We start from the raw sequence: 19573 nt of genomic DNA, 5'->3' as shown, positions 1-19573 counted from the left end.
CACGTGCTTTCATGATGTTGTCATCTGATGCTGCGGCGTGCATTTTCTCTGTGTCTTCATAGCTTCTCAGTTTAGTTTTAAATTCAGCAAAAGTCACTTCAACTTCACTTTGTGTGACATGGATAGCAAACGGTTTGAATGATTCTGGCAGTCCCTTCAAAACCATTGCTACCAATAGTCCATCACTCAATGTTTCTCCAGCATTCCTCAGGGCTGTGATTATTGTCTCTGCTCATATCACATACTCAGTCACACTCTCACTGCTGGGCTTTTGGAGCGAAGTGAGTTCTGTATACAGGCTAATTATACGAGGCTTTCCTTTACCTGCGTAATAGTTTCTTAGAATCCCCAGCACCTTCCGTCCATCATCCGCTGCTTCTCGCATAACAAGAGACAAACTTTTGTCATCCAGAAACTGGATCAGCTCCGCGTAGACCTCTGCATTCTTTGCTCTGTCTTCTTCTCCCTCCGCGTCGGCAGGCTGCTTCAAAATAATGTCTCTTAAACCTTGCAAATGAAGGTGGCCCAAAAATTTCGTCTCCCATAGTTCGTAATTCTTTTCGTCTCCATCAAAAACTAGCCGAGCCCAACGGCTATTTGACTCAGCGGCTCGTAGGCTCATGGCGCTAGCATGGTATGCTAATCCTCACCGAGTGCGCAGTACGTTGTGGCGTTTCTCTTGGTGGCAAAAACACATGGACTCATGGAAAACTTCTTAGCTCCCTGGGCCCATAACCTGTTGGCAGAGATATGAAAATGCGCAGGAAAATCTGATGTGCATGGCAAACTTCACCGAAGATACTTAGGGAGGAATAAACACACATCAGCCTTTGGCCATTTTGATGAACGCGTACGCCCCCTAGAGCGCGCCAACTTTATTAACAGCCACACAAATGTAAAGCACACATCAAACATAGAATAGAATAGAATAGAATAGAATTCAACTTTATTGTCATTGCACATGCACAGGTACAGGGCAACGAAATGCAGTTTGCATCCATCCAGAAAATGCTTTAACCGTGATATAGATATATTACAATATATATTAGCAATAATATAGATGTGTAAGTATATTACAGAAATGGGTCTATTATGGTATGTTATAATGTACACGGTGTGAAGTATGTTATGAATATTCTATAACTATAAGTATGTACAGGCTGTAGTGAGTACAAGCTATGTACAGGCTATGAACAGGATATAAATATGAAATAAAAACTATACAGAAATCTGAGATATACAGTTATATAGAAATGTGAACTATGCAAGTTATAAACAGTTGTAGGATTAAAAATTATCATATGTACAGAATGATATTTACACAGAACTATACAGTAGTGCAATTAGGATAATTGTGATAGTGATAAAGTGCTAGTGGTTGTGGGTGTGTGTATGTTCAGTCCATGAGTTTAACGTGGGTCAGATGTCAGGAGGCAGAGTTCAGGAGTCTGACAGCTGTGGGGAAGAAGCTGTTCCGGTACCTGGTGGTCTTAGTCCGGAGGCTCCTGTAGCGCCTCCCAGAGGGCAGGAGGGTGAAGAGTCCATGTGATGGGTGACTGGGGTCTCTGATGATTTTCCCAGCCCTTTTCAGACACCGCTTCCTGTAGATGTCCTTTATGGCAGGAAGTGGTGCTCCGGCGATGCGCTGGGCAGTTTTCACGACCCTCTGCAACGCCTTCCGGTCCGAGGCAGAGCAGTTCCCGTACCAGACTGTTATACAGTTGGTCAGGATGCTCTCGATGGTGCAGCGGTAGAAGTTCACCAGGATGTCTGAGGACAGGTGGTTCTTCCTCAGAGTCCTCAAGAAGAAGAGGCGCTGGTGAGCCTTCTTGACCAGCTTGGAGCAGTTGGTTGTCCAGGTGAGATCCTCGGAGATGTGGACTCCCAGGAACTTGAAGCTGCTCACACGCTCCACAGCCATCCCCTTAATGTGGATGGGTGGATGTGGGTCAGCATTCCTCCTGTAGTCCACGATGAGCTCCTTAGTCTTCTCGGTGTTAAGCAGCAGGTTGTTTGTGTCGCACCACTCAGCCAGACGATCCACCTCCTCCCTGTAGGCGGTCTCATCGTTGTCACTGATGAGGCCAATCACCGTGGTGTCATCTGCAAACTTAATGATGGTGTTGGAACCATCAGCAGGTCTGCAGTCGTGGGTGAAGAGGGAGTAGAGGAAAGGGCTCATCACACAGCCTTGTGGTACACCGGTGTTCATTGTGATTGTTGATGAGCAGCGGTTATCCAGCCGGACATGTTGAGGGCGGTTGGTCAGGAAGTCCAGTAACCATTTGCAGATGAGGGAACTGATGCCCAGGTCTGTCAGTTTCCTGATGAGTTGTGATGGGTGGATTGTATTGAATGCTGAACTGAAGTCTATAAACAGCATTCTGGCGTAGGTGTTGTTGTTGTCCAGGTGTGAGAGGACAGAGTGCAGTGCGATGGAGACTGCATCCTCTGTGCTCCTGTTCTGGCGGTATGCAAATTGGTGGGGGTCCAGGGTGGGGGGGAGACAGGATTTGAAGTGTGCTAAGACCAGCTGCTCTAAGCACTTAGCGATGATGGGGGTGAGTGCTACTGGGCGGTAGTCATTGAGGCTAGATGGGTTGGAGTTTTTGGGTATCGGGACGATGGAGGTGGATTTGAAGCAGACCGGTACCACAGCGTGGGCCAAGGACAGATTGAATATGTCTGTGAGCACTCCTGCAAGCTCCCCAGAACACGCTCTGAGAACACGCCCGGGGATGCCATCAGGACCTGCAGCCTTGTGGACATTGATCCTACTCAGCACCGCTCCTACATCGGTGGGGGAGAGAGTCAGAGGTTGGTGGTCTGGCGTCATGTCTGTTTTGGTTGTGGGGTTCCCTCGCTCAAAACGAGCATAAAAGTTGTTGAGCTCGTTGAGGAAGGAGATATCAGAGGATGCGGGGGAGGGTTTGGTGGTCCTGTAGTCTGTAATGGTCTGGAGTCCTTGCCACATGCGTCGGGGGTTGGAGTTGGAGAAGTGTTCTTCTACCTTCTTTTTGTAATCGTGTTTGGCTTTTTTGATGCCCTTCTTTAGATTAGCCCTGGCTGTACTGTAGGCGTGTGCATCTCCTGACCTAAAAGCAGTGTTGCGGGCCTTCAGGAGGAGACGAACATCCCGGTTCATCCAAGGTTTCTGGTTGGGGTACATGGTGATCCGTTTCTGGGTGGTGACACTGTCTGTGGTTTCGGAGATGTAATCCAGTACAGATGAGGCGTACTGGTCCAGGTCTGTGTGGGTGAACATATTCCAGTCTGTGTTTTTAAATCTGTCCTGGAGCACTGCGTCTGTCCCCTCTGGCCACACTTTAATTGTCCTCACAGCAGGTTTCACACGTTGGATGAGTGGTGAATACCTAGGTGTGAGGAACAGGGAGAGATGGTCCGATTGTCCAATGTGGGGGAGGGGTGTTGCTTTGTAGGCTCCAGCCAAGTTGGAATAAACATGGTCTAAAGTCTTGTCTCCTCTGGTGTGGCAGGAGACATGTTGGTGGAATCTGGGGAGGACTGTCTTTAAGTTGGTGTGGTTGAAGTCGCCAGCAACAATAAAAGCAGCCTCGGGGTGTTTATTCTGGTGTTTGTTAATGGCTGCAGAAAGTTCTTTCATGGCCAACCTAGCATTAGCGTCGGGGGGGATATACACTGCAGTGAGTATGATCGAAGTGAGTTCTCTGGGGAGATAATAAGGTCTGCATTTGACCATTAAAAACTCCGCATTAGGTGAGCAGTGACTCTCAGTAGTAGTGGAGTTCATGCACCAAGCATTGTTAATATGCTTGGTGCATGAACCATTTGACTGTCTCTATAATTGAGAGCATTTTCTCTCCTCATGTCAACATGGTTTTTGCTCGATTTCTTTTTTCCCACCTGTTTCCTGTTTGTGTCTCACTGCTTACTTCACATCTCCCTCAGCAGCCTTTTCCTGCATTACTTTCTACAAAAGGTGAGCAGTTTGAACTTTTAATCTGAATTTAATATCAGTGTCTCTGATTATATATGCATTAAAGGAGAAGTTTGTCACAATGTCTAATCTTTAAAGCAGTACTGTCTGGTTAAATGTTACATTTTGAGTTTGAGTTAAATATTACGATGAGGATATAGAATCGCCAATTAACCTAAACACACTAACTGCACGTCTTTGGACTGTGGGAGAAAGCCAGAGTACCTGCAGAGAACCGAGGCAAACATGGAGATAACACGTAAACTCAAAACAAAAAGTCCCCCAGCCAGATGGTGGTGTGAGACAACAGTGCCAAACATGAAACATCGTGCTACCTGTACATGGACCCTTTTGGTTCAATATTCACCAATTTGTTTCTTGTGTCAGATTGTATGATGTGTTGGTTCTTTGTTTAGTTATTATTAAGTTATACTGCTGACATACAGCAGTACAATTATAGATGCTGAAATAATTCAGTAGTAACATTTTTAGGAAGTTTTGGGGAATTTGCTATCTTTTTTTCCTGTTCCTGGTATCTACAAATTCTTGGGGGAAACATTTTCACTTTAGCTGACACAAAAATGAAGGTGTGGATCAAAACAACATACAGTAAACAATTAGTGGAACCAGTGTATAAAACTGAAATATGTAGTAATAATTCATTGAACAATCACTACCATGATTATAACTCTTTTTTAAACTCTCTTATTTAAAGCATGCCTAAAAAATGTTTTCATGACTGAATCAGTTAACCTATATTTAAAATCTTGTTCAACAGGAAATTGTACTGCCTGTTCATGAACCCTTTTGGTTCAATATTCACTAATTTGTTTCTTGTGTCAGTCTGTTTGGTGTGTTGGTTCATTGTCTAGTTATTTTTAAGGTATATCTATCTTCCCTGATTAGCTTCTATGTCCATGTCTAATGTTGTCTGACTCTAACCCTGAGAGAGCTTCTCATTCTTGTTCTTGTTCTCTAAAACTTCAAGAAGAACTATGGATGTGATCAACTGGTCCCTAAATGCAATTGACACTATATTCTCGATGAGAGGCCAGGGTTCAGGAGAGTCCAAGTGTCCTGTAGGGACGTTCCCTGCTGGATACACCATGGACGGGAGGCAGAAATGGCGCATTGTGTGCCTAACGGGACTGTCTATTGAGGACATTGAAGACGCCAACCTATTTGGAACCATGATAACGGGGTTCTTGCTGATCGGAGCTGGCTTGGCCCTGGCTTATCGGAAATTGAAGAAAGCGGTGACAGCTGTTCAAAACCCCCAAGGCTAGCCGCTATGATCGAAGGTCTGGGAAGTGCTGTGAGTACTCAGACTCTTCTTATTGAACGTGATATGGAAAAGATCTTGGAGAAGCTCCCGGCTCTTGAATAAGATAAGATAAGATAAGATAAGATAACCTTTATTAGTCCCACACGTGGGAAATTTGTTTTGTCACAGCAGGAAGTGGACAGTGCAAAAGTTATATAGCAAAATTAGAATACAATAAGAATAAAATACTGTACACAACTGTACAGAATAGAATAAAATAAAATGCTATATACAGTAGAATAAATACAATAAAATATACAATAGGATAAAAATAGAATGCAAATGCTCTATAGAACTGAGTAAAAATACAACTATGTCAGAAAAAGAATATTGCACTTAGTATTATTACACATGTGTGGATGTGTGTGTTTGATCAGTTGAAGTCTTTGTTGTGGAGTCTGACAGCAGTGGGGAGGAAAGACCTGCGAAATCTCTCCGTCCCACACCGTGGGTGCCGCAGCCTGCCACTGAAGGAGCTGCTCAGTGCTGTCAGAGTCTCCTGCATGGGGTGGGAGATGTTGTCCAGCAGTGATGACAGCTTAGCCACCATTCTCCTGTCACTCACCACCTCCACTGGGTCCAGAGGGCATCCTAGAACAGAGCTGGCCCTTCTAATCAGCCTGTTCAGTCTCTTCCTGTCCCCGGCAGAAATGTTGCCACCCCAGCAGACCACACTGTAAAAGATGGCTGAGGCCACCACAGAGTCATAGAAGGTATTCAGGAGTGGGCCCTCCACTCCAAACGACCTGAGTCTCCGCAGCAGGTGATTGATACACCTGGTGACCAGTGATGGACATTAAGAACAGCTGTAAAAGTCAAATGCAGTCTGTTTGTCCTAAAACAATACAACCAACATCTTTCATGCCGCAATGCCACCTGCGTAGGCTGCGGACTGTTGATTTTCGCCTAATCGGGCGACACTTTCTCAGGCTGAACACAGGACAGACATTCTCACACGCACGCACACACGTACACTGCCACTGATACGCGAACTCACCCCCCACCCTTCCCCGAATCCAACACCTCCCATCTGATGTAGACTGCGGCTCAGCTTCGGATGCACGATCGCGGTGTCCCAGATGCAGCTATGCGCATTGGCCTATTCCCCCCCGTTGCTTGTCTTGTGTTTCATGGTGTTAAGGTGGGAAGATATCTGTGATTCTTTTGTGCTCTGGAGTTTTTGTTTTCTTCTCATACTGATTCCCTCTTGGGAACCAATATGAGCTGAGTTTCTGTTTTTTCTCCTCGACTGCCCTTTGTGTTATACATTTCACTGTGTTTCCTTTATGCCACCTAGTCTGACCTGTCTGCCCAATGTGATGTTTGTGTATTGTATGTACGGTCAGCAAGGTCCAATTTTCAATACAGGCAACTGCAAGCGACAAATAAAGACATTCATTCATTCATGATTCGGTAGTAAACTAAAACTATCCAAGTTGAGACCAACAAAGACTGATATTTTTAGAAAGTTTTGGTGACTTAGCTACGTTTTTTTTCCCTGTTCCTGGTATTTACCCATTCTTGGGGAAAACTTTCACTTTAACTGACACAAAAAGGAAGGTGTGGATCAAAACAACATACAGTAAACAATTAGGGGAACAAGTGTATAAAACTGAAATATATAGTGATAATTGATTGGATAATCACTACCATGATCATAACTTGTTACTTTTTGTGGGCTGCTCCACCGGGACCACTGTCCAGGGTGCCGGAAACTGCCTTCCTGTCAGCAGCTCGTAGGGCGTGAAACCTGTGGATTTATGGACCTCTTTGAAACTCTTTTTTAAAGCATGCCTAAAAAATTTTTCATGACTGAAACAATTAACCCATATTTAAAATCCGGTTCAACAGGAAAAAGATCAGTGATTTGGAGACAGACAAGAGGGAGCTGGTTGGCTGGAAAGAGCTCTTTGATAAATGCCATCATCAAAAAGAAGAATCTTTTACCCTCAGGAAGTGTCAATGCCTGCACCTCAGTCATGGTCAAAGTGGAAGCTAACACACGTAGCACAAAGTATGAGGCAGAAAATGAGTTCATCACAAAGGATGAGTTCTCAAAGTTTGATTTGTTCTTGAAGCTAAATCATGTGTTACACTGCAGTTCTTGGGGCTTAAGGTTGGGTACATACTAGAGATGGCACGATACCACTTTTTTTTATGTCCGATACCGATATCATAAATTTGAATATCTGCCGATACCGATATGAATCCGATATAGTGTGTTTTTTAATCAATAAAACTGTTTTTTTAATATCTTGCTGCATTTTGTATAAGTTCATACTCAAGTTTAAATAAACAACAACACTAAAGCTATTCTGTTATACCTGTATGTAAAAAATACACTGCGCCCAAAATATTTCATAGTTCAGCAACACTGATCAATCTAATAAATTTAAACCTATTCCATCCTCCCTATTCTGTTATTTTAAAGAGTACTTAGCAGAAATATTAAGCAACCTAACTAATAGGGTTACAAATTCCCAACAAAAAAAGAAATAGGGAACCACCCCCCACCCTCTACCTCAAGATGCGTAATCGACGTAATCAACTTTAATTTGATGCAGTGTGAAAAAAAATGCACAGAAATAAATTATTTTTCAAGAATAATTAAATAGATTCAACATCTTTCTTCTACAGAATTGCAGAATTCACAGATGGTACTTTCCCAAAGGAAAAAGTACTATAGCTTACTAGGGTATACAGTTACTATATACAGTAATGGACTTCTGTACATTTTACATCAGATTAAAACTTTGGGTGTAAGATTCAGATAATTATTTATTAAAAGCTCGACATTTTAAATGAGAATAAGAAAGAAAAGTATGTCTCTGTGCCCCCTTTTCCCCGTTCATGCACTATCGGCCCCCCTGGCTAAACTTTGCTAGATCCGCCCCTGCACAGTTACCAGCCGTCAGCTACGTAGAAAACGATCCTGGTGTAGAAAGTAATATTAAATAAATTCTAACAACAGCTTATCAAGGTTAAACGTGCTGCTGTTGTTCAGCCGCTGGTTTCCTCTTTCTGGTGCAAAGTGGGCCAAAAACAAAGAAGAGAGACGGACTCGCGACAGAAAAGCCGATCAGCTGATCATTAAGCAGTTTCATGAAGTAGCGGCAGGAGAGGGAGGGAGAGAGAGGCAGTCGCTCCATATATCGGTTGTTAAGCTTAACATGGGAATGCTTTACAAACATTCAGAGATGAACTTACACACTTGCTTTACTTCTCTCTGCGATAACTTCCTCGGAGATGAAATGCTGGTTTGGTAGTGAGGCTCCAAATACACACAGCCGCTCTATCACGTGAGCACACTGCTCCAACGTGCTACGGTTATGAGCCGAGTTACACCGTGTGGCAAGTTTTGTGAGGTGCTTTTTTGATATTTAATGGATCGGATTACATTTTTTATTTCTGGCCGATATCCGATCCAGTAATTTACGTCAGTATCGGACCGATACCGATACGTAATATAGGATCGGTCCATCTCTAGTACATACCTCAATAAATGGCATGTCATCTATTTTTGTAGGAGTGGAAAGATGAGTTGTGGTCATTTCGTCACTTTCTTGACAATAATGAAAATCAGGAAAAGGAAGATGAGGATTATCATGATGCTGCTGAAAAGCTGTCAGCACTGTATGGAGACGACTGGAGAAAGTCCTTTGAAAACCTCATGGACCGCAAATATTTCAAAGAAATTCCAGAATTTCTCCAATCCAGGCGGAAGATTTTGACATGTGAATCAGTAAGACAACAACTCTCGTATTACTACTATAACAGACAGCCATTATAGACTACACACTGGGGATGCTGGGCAATGCACACAGGTGAAACTAGGACAACCTGGACACAAAAGGGAACTGACCAAATTAACACAAGACTAAGAATTGGAAACATAACTCACTTCTGAAAACAGAATGCAGCACAGATTCAAAAGTCTAAAAAACACAAAACACTGAAAACAGATCCAGTGATTGCAACGAAACAGATCTTACCGAGATCCCATAATCACATTTAGATAATCACATATCCAGAAAAAAAAGATCTGTTCTTGTAATAACTGTGGTTAACAGGACCCAAGACTGGTCCAGGTCCATTATGTAGAGCAGTGTTTCCCATCCACTGTGAGAAATGTTCAGGTGTGCTCTAATTACCAACTGCTAGTAAATCAGAAGAAGAAGAAATTACACAACAGTCATGCTGTGAGTGAGACGACGCAGCGCATAATAACAATAGATAAATATTTGAAAAGAAAAAGTAGTCAATCTGACCCTGGTCCTGGAGAAAATTCCAACCCAGATGAAGGCCCTAGCAAGAGTAAGGCCTTCAGAAGTAAGCTAAAAAGGTATATTGGAGACAAACCGAACCAATTCCGCTATACCAGGTGCGCGGAAAAATTATCAATATGGTTTTTTGTCTTTTTTCCTTTGGTGGTGTGCTGTGTGATTTTTCTGATGTGAAATATGTGCCGTGACTCCAAAAGGTTGGGAAACACTGATGTAGAGCATGATTTATTAATTTTTTTACATCGCAGTAAGAACGCTTACCTCTTCACACAACAGTGATCAGTTCCTTGTTCTAACCTACTCTTACCCTTTTTAAATCGCTCTGTAGAAATTCACTGCTGAGCAAAGTCAGCAAAGATTGAATCAAAGTGGCCACAAACTTTAGTAAATCAGTGTCTGACAGTCAGTTGTGTCAGCAATGGCATAAAGTGGTGTAAAACCCTGACATTCAAAACATGCCAAGTTATCTGCTTTAGTGATCCCTTGTAAGTAAGGGAGCAGCCTAAAGTAACTTATTAATGTCTCAAAGTGGTGGACAACTTTGCAAAATACACAGATCAAGTAGTTTCTGCTAATAGTAATACTAACTGTTTGAGACCAAGAGTGTACTTTTAAATAGAGAATAAAAACTTGAAACTATCAAATGGTTGATTGTTCTAAAAAGGATTTCACATCTGATTTTTTATGTCACTGACTTTTAATGGTTTTTGTAAAGCACTTTGCAAGGACTGAAATTAGACTGCACTGCTTGTATTATTTATTGCAGGCTAATGAACTTTCTGCAAAATTTGTCAACTACACAAGAAGTGATTCAAAACAAGGAGAAGGTAATGAAGGAAAAACATGGTTTTGGCCACTAGTGAAGTGTGTGACTGTCAGGGTGCCAAACAATCCTCTTCTCCAGCATGTCACACTTGTGGACCTTCCTGGAAATGGTGACTGTAACAAGAGCAGAGATCAGATGTGGAAAGGGGTAATTCGCATTTACTGTTCTTTGTTTATGCTGTGTTGTCTGTAAACAGTCATCTTTCTATTAAGCACTGAGACATGTTATTCTCCTTTCAGATAGTTGGAGATTGTTCTACTGTATGGATTGTGACTGAAATTAATCGAGCAGCATCAGAGAAAGAGGCCTGGGAGATCCTGGAAAGTGTCAGTAGTCTGATTGGAAATGGTGGCGAATGCCAGCAAATTCATTTTATCTGCACCAAGTCTGATCTATTCCTGAAACTGCTGGATAAACAGACCCTCACTCAAGAACGAGCTCGCACAGCGCTATTTGTTGCACTTGCCGCAAGGGAAGTAGCTGCCTCCGAACTACTTCAACTAGCTTCCCTCTGCAGGCTGCTTTTATTGGTTACACTCATGAATATGCATTTACAAATACATGTGACATACCTAAGCAGGCATATCTAAACAACATCTGTGTCTGTATTATGTGTGTGTGTGTGTGTGTGTGTGTGTGCGCGTGTGTGTGACTTCCTGCTCACAAAAGGGTCAACTCCACTAACCCAGTTTATAGAATATTCTTTATTGTCATTGTCATACGTACAATGAAATTGAGAGATGTCTCTGATCAATGCAACATTCACGAAATAAATACTTAAAAACTATGTTGTAAATACTAAAAACTATATTGTAAATACTGTAGAAAAATAAAATAAAATACAATCTTCTCATACAGTAAATGCACCCAAGCAATCCAGGCCTAATGCCACATACAATCATTCGACATAAGTTGATATATCACTCAACAATCAAACACTCAGTCAATTATGTTAGCGTATCCAACAAAACATGTTTAAGACATTCCAACAGCGGGGCATAAATAACAGCAGGGGCAGTGAACGTCATCTACTTTTAGTAGCACTGAGACAGGATATTGCAATTGGGTAGAAACTGTGTTTGAGTCTGTTAGTCCTTGTGTATATTGTTCTATACCGTTTACCTGAAGGTAACAGTTCGAACATGGAGTGTCCAGGGCTTAATTCCTGTAACGGTCTGCTATACACAAGCACAGTTGAGATCATAAAGGGCAGGAAGTTAAACATCCTCACTATACCATCTGACACGCTGGGGAGGGGAACAGAAACAAAGGAATGTCTTTGATCCTGCTGTTTAGGACAAGGCTTACAACTTGAAGCACAACAATGACAACATTTAATGAAATCACTCTAACAAACACAGAGTTGAGCCTTTGTTGTAATGAATTCAGAACATTTGGGTCAAAAGGAGTCTCAGAGGCAGATACAATTTGATAAAGTTTACTGAAGATTGTGGGCTGAGTAACAAAGAGAGAGGGAGGGGAATAGTGGAGAGTGGGACAGGCAGGGGAATTTACACTGTCCTTCATGTGACAGGTGAGACCTGGGTCTGGGAACTGCCCCTGGTACGCATAAGCTCAGGTGTGGGCAATTAGGTATTCTCTAGCAAACCTGAAGCTGCGAGTGCTTGGTCCAAGCCGGGCAAGTTGGCACTTTTAACTTCTTTTTATGAAAGCTTGATGCGGGCCCCCTAGCCTTCTGTTAGAACGGTAGGTCAGGAAATGTACCATTTGAGTTCTGGCTGTTTGGCAGAGATTTACAGTTATTTGCACCCTTGTAGGTGGAAAACATTGCGTTCCTGTGAGAAACGTGTAGTGGACTTCACCGCCACTGACCAACATTTATTAGGGTGTGACCCGAACTTGTGGACAGGTGACGAAAGCAATACAGTTGGAGGGATACTCCCGGTGCATTTTACTGTCCAGTGCGAGTCATCTCCTGCTTTTATTTACAGAGTACCGAGCTGCTGCTTTGCCGAGTGGATTTCTAGCTGCGGGCAAAAGACCCGACACATCAGTGTATTTCAATTTGTTTTAACCTGGTGTAATTCGACAGACTGTGACTTCTGCGGCTTCTGTTGTCGATTTTGTTTGCTTGTTTTATTTTGCTGTATCAGTAGGCACCTCAGATATTGATGGTCTTTTAGTGTTTTACCCTTTTTTTTATATATATATATATAAAAAACACCCAGCACGCCCCTGTGGGCGGTTTATCCTTCAAGCTCGGGTCCTCTACCAGAGGCCTGGGAGCTAGAGGGTCCTGCGCAGTATCTTAGCTGTTCCCAGGACTGCGCTCTTCTGGACAGAGATGTCCGATGTTGTTCCCAGGATCTGCTGGAGCCTCTCGCCTAGCTTGGGAGTCACCGCACCTAGTGCTCCGATTACCACGGGGACCACCGTTACCTTCACCCTCCACATCCTCTCGAGCTCTTCTCTGAGCCCTTGGTATTTCTCCAGCTTCTCGTGTTCCTTCTTTCTGATGTTGCTGTCATTCGGAACCGCTACATCGATCACTACGGCCGTCTTCTTCTGTTTGTCTACCACCACTATGTCCGGTTGGTTAGCCACCACCATTTTGTCCGTCTGTATCTTGAAGTCCCACAGGATCTTAGCTCAGTCATTCTCCACCACCCTTGGGGGCATCTCCCATTTTGACCTTGGGACTTCCAGGTTATACTCGGCACAGATGTTCCTGTACACTATGCCGGCCACTTGGTTATGGCGTTCCATGTATGCCTTACCTGCTAGCATCTTGCACCCTGCTGTTATGTGCTGGATTGTCTCTGGGGCATCTTTACACAGCCTGCACCTGGGGTCTTGCCTGGTGTGATAGACCCCAGCCTCTATGGATCTTGTACTCAGAGCTTGTTCTTGTGCTGCCATGATTAGTGCCTCTGTGCTGTCTTTCAGTCCAGCTTTGTCCAGCCACTGGTAGGATTTCTGTATATCAGCCACCTCCTCTATCTGCCGGTGGTACATACCGTGCAGGTATATATATATATATTGTTGCAGACGGTGAAGGCAATGCGTGGAAAACAAATCCTTTTTTTTGTCTTGCCGCGTTTTGCATGTACCGCGGTGGGCCTGAGTGAAGACGGCAGTGAAGATTTGCCTTTTTATAGTGTTTTGCCCAGTTGAGGCTCAGTGTGAGTTGCCATCCCTTTTAACGTGTGTGATATGTTGATTTGTTTTTAACAGGCACACAGTCAGTTAAAATGGGTTTAATTTTAATACAAAATAGAAGTAAACGTGTAACAGCGGCGTGCCTACGGCTCTGTCCTATGTTAAATTGGTACCTATCACAGGTCACAAACTGGCGTTGTCGGACAGGACGAGCCTCTAGGTGTACACAGCGATTAGTCAGTTGGTTTGTATAAAATCCTTCTTTTTTATTTTTATGTGTGTGTGTTTTTAAACTGTTTTACATTTGTATTTATTATTTTTTTTTAGGCAAAGCAGCAGCTGGTAATTCCTGGTGGTAACAAAGTGTAATCTGCATTTAAACACAGTAGGCACACTTACTGGCGAGGGTTTTTTTTTCTTTTACAGTTTTATTATGGAGTCGCAATCAGTCATTTCTAGCCCCCGTAGACCTCATGACTCTACCCCTATGAAGGGCTCTCCTTGGGAGAGGTTGGTTTATATCCCTAGAGAGAGGTCTTGCCCAATGTTTAGTGGAACTGGGGAAATTAGTGTCCAGAGTTGGGTGGAGGAAATCAAATCTGTGATGCGCACTCGTAGACCTGCCCGTATTGATAGAGTCCATTATATCGATGATCATTTGACTGGTGATGCTCGTGAAGAAATAAAATATAGGTCCCGGCAAGTAATAGAAGATCCCTGACCGTATTCTTGATATTCTCCTTAGCCAGTATGGTTGCCCCTGTCTTTTATTGCTGTTAAGGAAGAAACATTAACCAGATTCAGGAATATTATGTGTTGGAAGTCCATGAATTGTTTTGGCCTCGCAATATTTTTTTAAATGGTTTCTAGTTATGCATTAAGCTTGTGCATGTGTGTAAGCAGTCCTGTGTTTCTTCTTGGTAGTCAATGTCTCTTTCAGTATCTGGAGTCCTGAGCTTTAGTGTGCTGTTCTTTCTAACCTTGCGAGTGCAGTTTGTGGATGTAAGTGGAATCAGCTGGCTGGTAACAGGTTGGTAGCTGGATCTCTGATGAAATGGTGTCAGATTCTCTGCAGGGATGGCAGGTCTCTTGCAGTCAGAGTTTTCACTGTAGCTGCCCACTTGGAATTACCACTCATAACGCAGAGAGCTTCGACTGATGCAACTTTATTCTCTCGTCTTTAAACCACTGACAATATGGCACCGTGAAAACTATAAAGATGCACAAACAAATACCATTAAACATTTAAGTAGAAAGTGCAGAAATGTTCACATTTTACTATAGAAACTTATTTTGATTAACTCAAATAGTCACATTGACATAAATCAATAGTTTTTAAACTATTTATGTTATAGCATTTAATAAAATGAATTAACGACAACCTTTCTGCCTCTTAAATACATAAACAATCATTCGCAATCATTAAACCAACCTCTTTCTGCTTCCAAGGGTGCTAATCATGCTGAACCAACTAGCCAACCTCCTCCATGCGCATCTCTTAGCCAGTCTTTCCACACCACAAACAAATGACATGCATATACACAAAAAACGAATTCAACCACATTGTTTAAACTTTCAAAGCTATAGCATGTGACAGGTAAATAAAATACATAGTTTTGCAGTATTTTCAAAAAATAAAGGTTTTTACCCACTCTGAAGCAACGTTTCACTGAGAACAGAACAGGAAGTCTGACGCAATAAAAAAGGAAGTGCTAAGGTACTCTTCAAAATAAAAGCGCAAAGTAAAGTGGCTTTGCCGGCATTTACACATTGTACTTTAGGGTTTACAGTGTAAGGTGGTGGTCTGGGGGAGAGTACTCAATGACTGGCAGGCAGGACACAAAATCAAATATTTAGAGAGAAATTGGGAGTTGTTCTCGGTTTACAAACACGGCTGAGAGGGAGTCTGTAGTGAACAGATAAGTATTTTGGTGAGAGGCTCTGACAACCCAGGTTAGCAAGTAGGAGTATGAGAGGATATTACCCAGACCAGACATTTAAAACTAGAATGCAACAAACTGGAGGACCACCACCATCAGGAAGAGAAACATTGCCACAGCCAGTCTTTAAATACAATTTACATGTTAACAATGAGTTACAGGTGTGCAACAGTGAGGGAAAGCTCAGCTTGGTCAGAAGGGAGATTCCCACATTTTCACCTAAAGGCCAAGAATAAATCAAAATCACCCAGCCTGCCCCAGATTATTGATGGTGATGGTGATGATAATAGTGATGATGGTAACAGTACATATGCACATTTCTTGTAGTTCATCAGCTGATATCCATGATCAGATAATTAAAAGAAACATTCAAGCCAAGGATGGAGTAAGGAAAGAATTCAACAAGAGAAGCAAGATTAAGGTGAGTTTTATAGGCTGACAGAAAATAATACAGACTCTCCACAGTTGTAAGGAATAAAATATTTTTTCTTCAGAAACACTTCAGTGATGACAGTTTCAAAGTGTTCACAGTGAGCTCCAAAGAGTTCCTAAAAGGGAAGCATCTAAGTCCAGAAGAAACTGGTAGGTGAAGTCTTGATGCACATGTTGTTTTAGTTTGCAGTGACTGAAAGAGAATTATGTAATTTGAATCAAAGTATGTAATGTCAAACTGTGGCACTCAAACTTCTCAACAGAAATACCCAAACTTAAAGGATTTTTGCAAGAGCTCAATGACTGTCACTCAGAGACAGTAAACTATGTGAGTGGAGCTTATGGGATTCTGTCTTTGATTGAAGGTGCCAGGCGCAGAAAAGAGGTGAGGTCAAGTTATCTATGTGGAACAATATTTTACTGACAAATTTAAAACTTCAAATGTTTCCATAACTCTGACACCTAACAAAATTTTAGTTTTCAATATTTTGTTTTTTACAGGAACTGAGTGAAAAAAATATCAAAATGATGAATGAAAATAAAAAGTTGTATTTATGTTATTACTGCTTTAATAGAAAATAAATATACTGTTTTCATTTCAGGGTGCTGGAAAAGCAGATGATGTATGTAAAGTTCTCGAGAAAAACATGACAGAACAACTTGATCAAGTGAAAAAAGCAGTTGAAAAAGCGATCAAGGATTTTGAACAGTGTCTTACAGAAGGGGTTAAAAATTCCAAAACCTCTGATGAAAAACTGAAATCCTTTTTGGACCATGATGTATGTATCTGAATTATAATTAACATCATAGCAACAGATTTTGCACTTTATATGAGCATGTGTTTAGAAATGTTTTCCTGATTTGTTTCAGAAACAGCCTAGTTTTTTCAAGACAGTGGAGGCTGTGGTTAGGAAAGACGGCATGCACAAAACAAAAAAAGGGGAACACATAAATCTCAACACAGTATTAGCTTCATGCTTGACTGACAGCATTGATGAAAAATTCAGAAAGACCTTCCCGTAAGAATAAACAAATTTTAAACTGTACACTATACTTAAAATGATTAAAACAAACTTGTCAATACTGCCATCATGAAACATTTTTTTCAGAAATGATGTTAAAGGTGGATATTTCGATGGAGTCATCAGTAGATTTTCACTTGACACAAAGTCACTGATTCAAAAATACCAAGATGTCAAACTGCAGCTGATATTTCTCCAGACAGAGGTACGACATGAAACAATCCAGTTTATCAGTCCATTATAGCAGAATTGACCTATTCACTCTTCAAATACTAATTTTGTTTATTAACTGATCCATGTTTCATGTTTTTAAGGAGGATAAAATTAAGGCAAAACTCAACAAAATAATCCTAAAGGGGAAGAAAATCATCTACAACAGTCTAACGGAGACATCTGAGAAAAACATGAAAAAGTGCTATGAAGGTAAGAAGATGGTCAACTTGTCACTATAATAAATCACAATTGTACATAAAAAAATGTTTTGACAAACTTTTTTCTTTTCTTGTAGATGCACGAAAAATTTCAGGGAATGATGCACTGAAAAAAATGAGGAAGACTATTGAGACACATGTATCCTCAAATAGGAACATTTATGAGGACACAAAAGAGACCATGATGAAGAAGATGAATATATTGATGATTTATCAAATTATAACATATAATGAGACCAAGTTGTGGGTTTTCTTTCTATATTTGAGTGTTTTTGCTCAGTCTGAACTTTCTCTAAACATTAGTGAGGTGGCTGTTAACATTTGTATTTTTCAGCATTACAAAGATTTAGTCTGCAATGATGAGCTGAACTGAAGAACTTAAAGCATAAACTGGCCACAAGAACTCTAAACAAGAACAAGAACTCTTCTCATTAATTCAGATTTTTCAGTTGTTTTAAACCTCAATATGTGACTCTGTGAAAAGTAATAAAAGCTCTGATGTTTATTTAGATGATCATCTGCAAGGAACTGAAGGAAACCATGGACCACTCCATTAAACTCTCACTCAAGGCATCAGCTTTGAGTGAGAATCTCCCAGGTAAAGAGAATATAGACTATGAAAGTAAATATTAAACACATGTTTTTATTTATATATTTGTTTGTTTTTCAGATGTTTCAAAGCATCTTGAAACTGTGCAGCAACATTACAATGAAGGTAAGTGTAGTCAAGAGGGAGAAATAACATCATAGTAACCAGGTAAATATATAAATGTTATTTCATGTTACTTTAACAGTTCCTGTGAATTCTCAAAGAAAAAGGGTGAAGTGTTTAGTGTCAATAATAAGTTTTTCATAATTTAAAGATCAGAAATAGCCATTTTAAATTACATATGGCCATTTAAGCTGTCCATTTGTATTTTCATCAGCTAGAAAGAACCCAGCTGGTTCTTATCTAATATCGTACCAGGTAATGTTATGCAGTGTTAAAGTATGACACCACAATGTTAGATCTACTTTAAAAGAAGTTTACAAGAAGCTGCTAAACAACTGCTAACAGTGGTGACACCAGAAGCACTATGAACATAAAAGTTCAGGATATGCTTCCCTGAATATTGTCTACAGTCTTTGGACAGAAGTGATTTATCGACTCCTATTGGACTGACAGCTGAGGTAAACATGCTGAATTTGTTATTGCTGAGCACAGATGAAGTATTTGAATAATTTCACCACTTATATTTTGTATTATTTTACCCTTTTTACATCCGAGTCACCTCAAAAATGTTAAAATAAAGTGTTTCCAAGAATGATTTTCTATACAAACAGTAACAGAAACAACAGATATTAAGATTTTCTATTCTAGGGTGAGGAGCTTTCAAGACATTTTAAAGCACATTTTAAGTACTGACACTTGTACTGTTTGCCTGAGTAGCTGAGTGTTAAAAATCTTTGTGCTTATTATTACTGGATGTTTCAGATTTGCTCCACACAGTAACAGCAGAAACCTGATGACCCACTCAACATCTCTGAGGGAACACTGACCAAAAGCACGAGGTCTCTGGATATCACCACAGACATTTTTGTCAAGTTGTGTTGCCTGCTGTCTTTGAATGTTGTGTTTGACTTTTAATGAATTTGATGAAATTAGATTTTTTAGTGCAGGTTAAGTGGTGATTTTGAATATAGATGTGCATCTGAGCAAATATATTATTATTATTATTATCATTATTATTATTATTATTAATTATTAGAATTGTGTTTCTCTGTTAGCCGTGCAACAAAGTTATTATAGTTTTGTATTTTGTCATTCATTTTTATTTTATTTATTTTTGACTTTTTGTTTTTATTCCTGTTTAGTTTCAGTAAGTTTCAAGACTGTTTTTGTTTCAATGTATTTTTTGTTGTTTGAAAATGTTTAGTTTTAGTTCAGTTTTATTACTTTTATAATTTTTTTTAAATTTTTGTTGTATTTAGTGCAAATGTCAGAGGCAAAACTGAGGAAAACCAGTGCAGGTATTACCATAGAAACATTTCACTTTTTGAAAACAGTTGACCCATTTGTCTTGTACATGTCCAGTGTCTTAAACACGTCCATCAATGCAATGTCAGGCACATTGTAATAACATTTTTACCAAACTAACAAATACTAAAACTAAAACTATTTCCTCTATAAACTAATCTGTATTTCAAATTACTTCAGTAATTAATTTCTGTTTGTTGTTTTTATTTTATTTAACTAA

The 19573-nt window shown here is 40.7% G+C and overlaps 1 protein-coding gene across 1 annotated transcript in view; it reads left to right on the top strand.

Moving 5' to 3' along the window:
* The window catches only part of LOC102083097 (nuclear GTPase SLIP-GC), a 70411-nt gene extending 51427 nt beyond the window's left edge, over positions 1-18984 (top strand). The window contains exons 16-24 of the mRNA XM_025906205.1: positions 16147-16268; positions 16486-16662; positions 16754-16902; positions 16993-17110; positions 17220-17328; positions 17414-17544; positions 17847-17934; positions 18007-18051; positions 18811-18984. Of these exons, the coding sequence (XP_025761990.1) occupies positions 16147-16268; positions 16486-16662; positions 16754-16902; positions 16993-17110; positions 17220-17328; positions 17414-17544; positions 17847-17934; positions 18007-18051; positions 18811-18842 (971 nt within the window). The 3' untranslated portion in view covers positions 18843-18984. The remainder of the gene's footprint in view (positions 1-16146; positions 16269-16485; positions 16663-16753; positions 16903-16992; positions 17111-17219; positions 17329-17413; positions 17545-17846; positions 17935-18006; positions 18052-18810) is intronic.
* Positions 18985-19573: the final 589 nt, after the last annotated feature.

The sequence above is a fragment of the Oreochromis niloticus genome, linkage group LG4 (assembly GCF_001858045.2).
Source record: "Oreochromis niloticus isolate F11D_XX linkage group LG4, O_niloticus_UMD_NMBU, whole genome shotgun sequence".
NCBI classification, from domain to species: domain Eukaryota; kingdom Metazoa; phylum Chordata; class Actinopteri; order Cichliformes; family Cichlidae; genus Oreochromis; species Oreochromis niloticus.
This window is presented reverse-complemented; position numbering and strand designations above follow the sequence as displayed.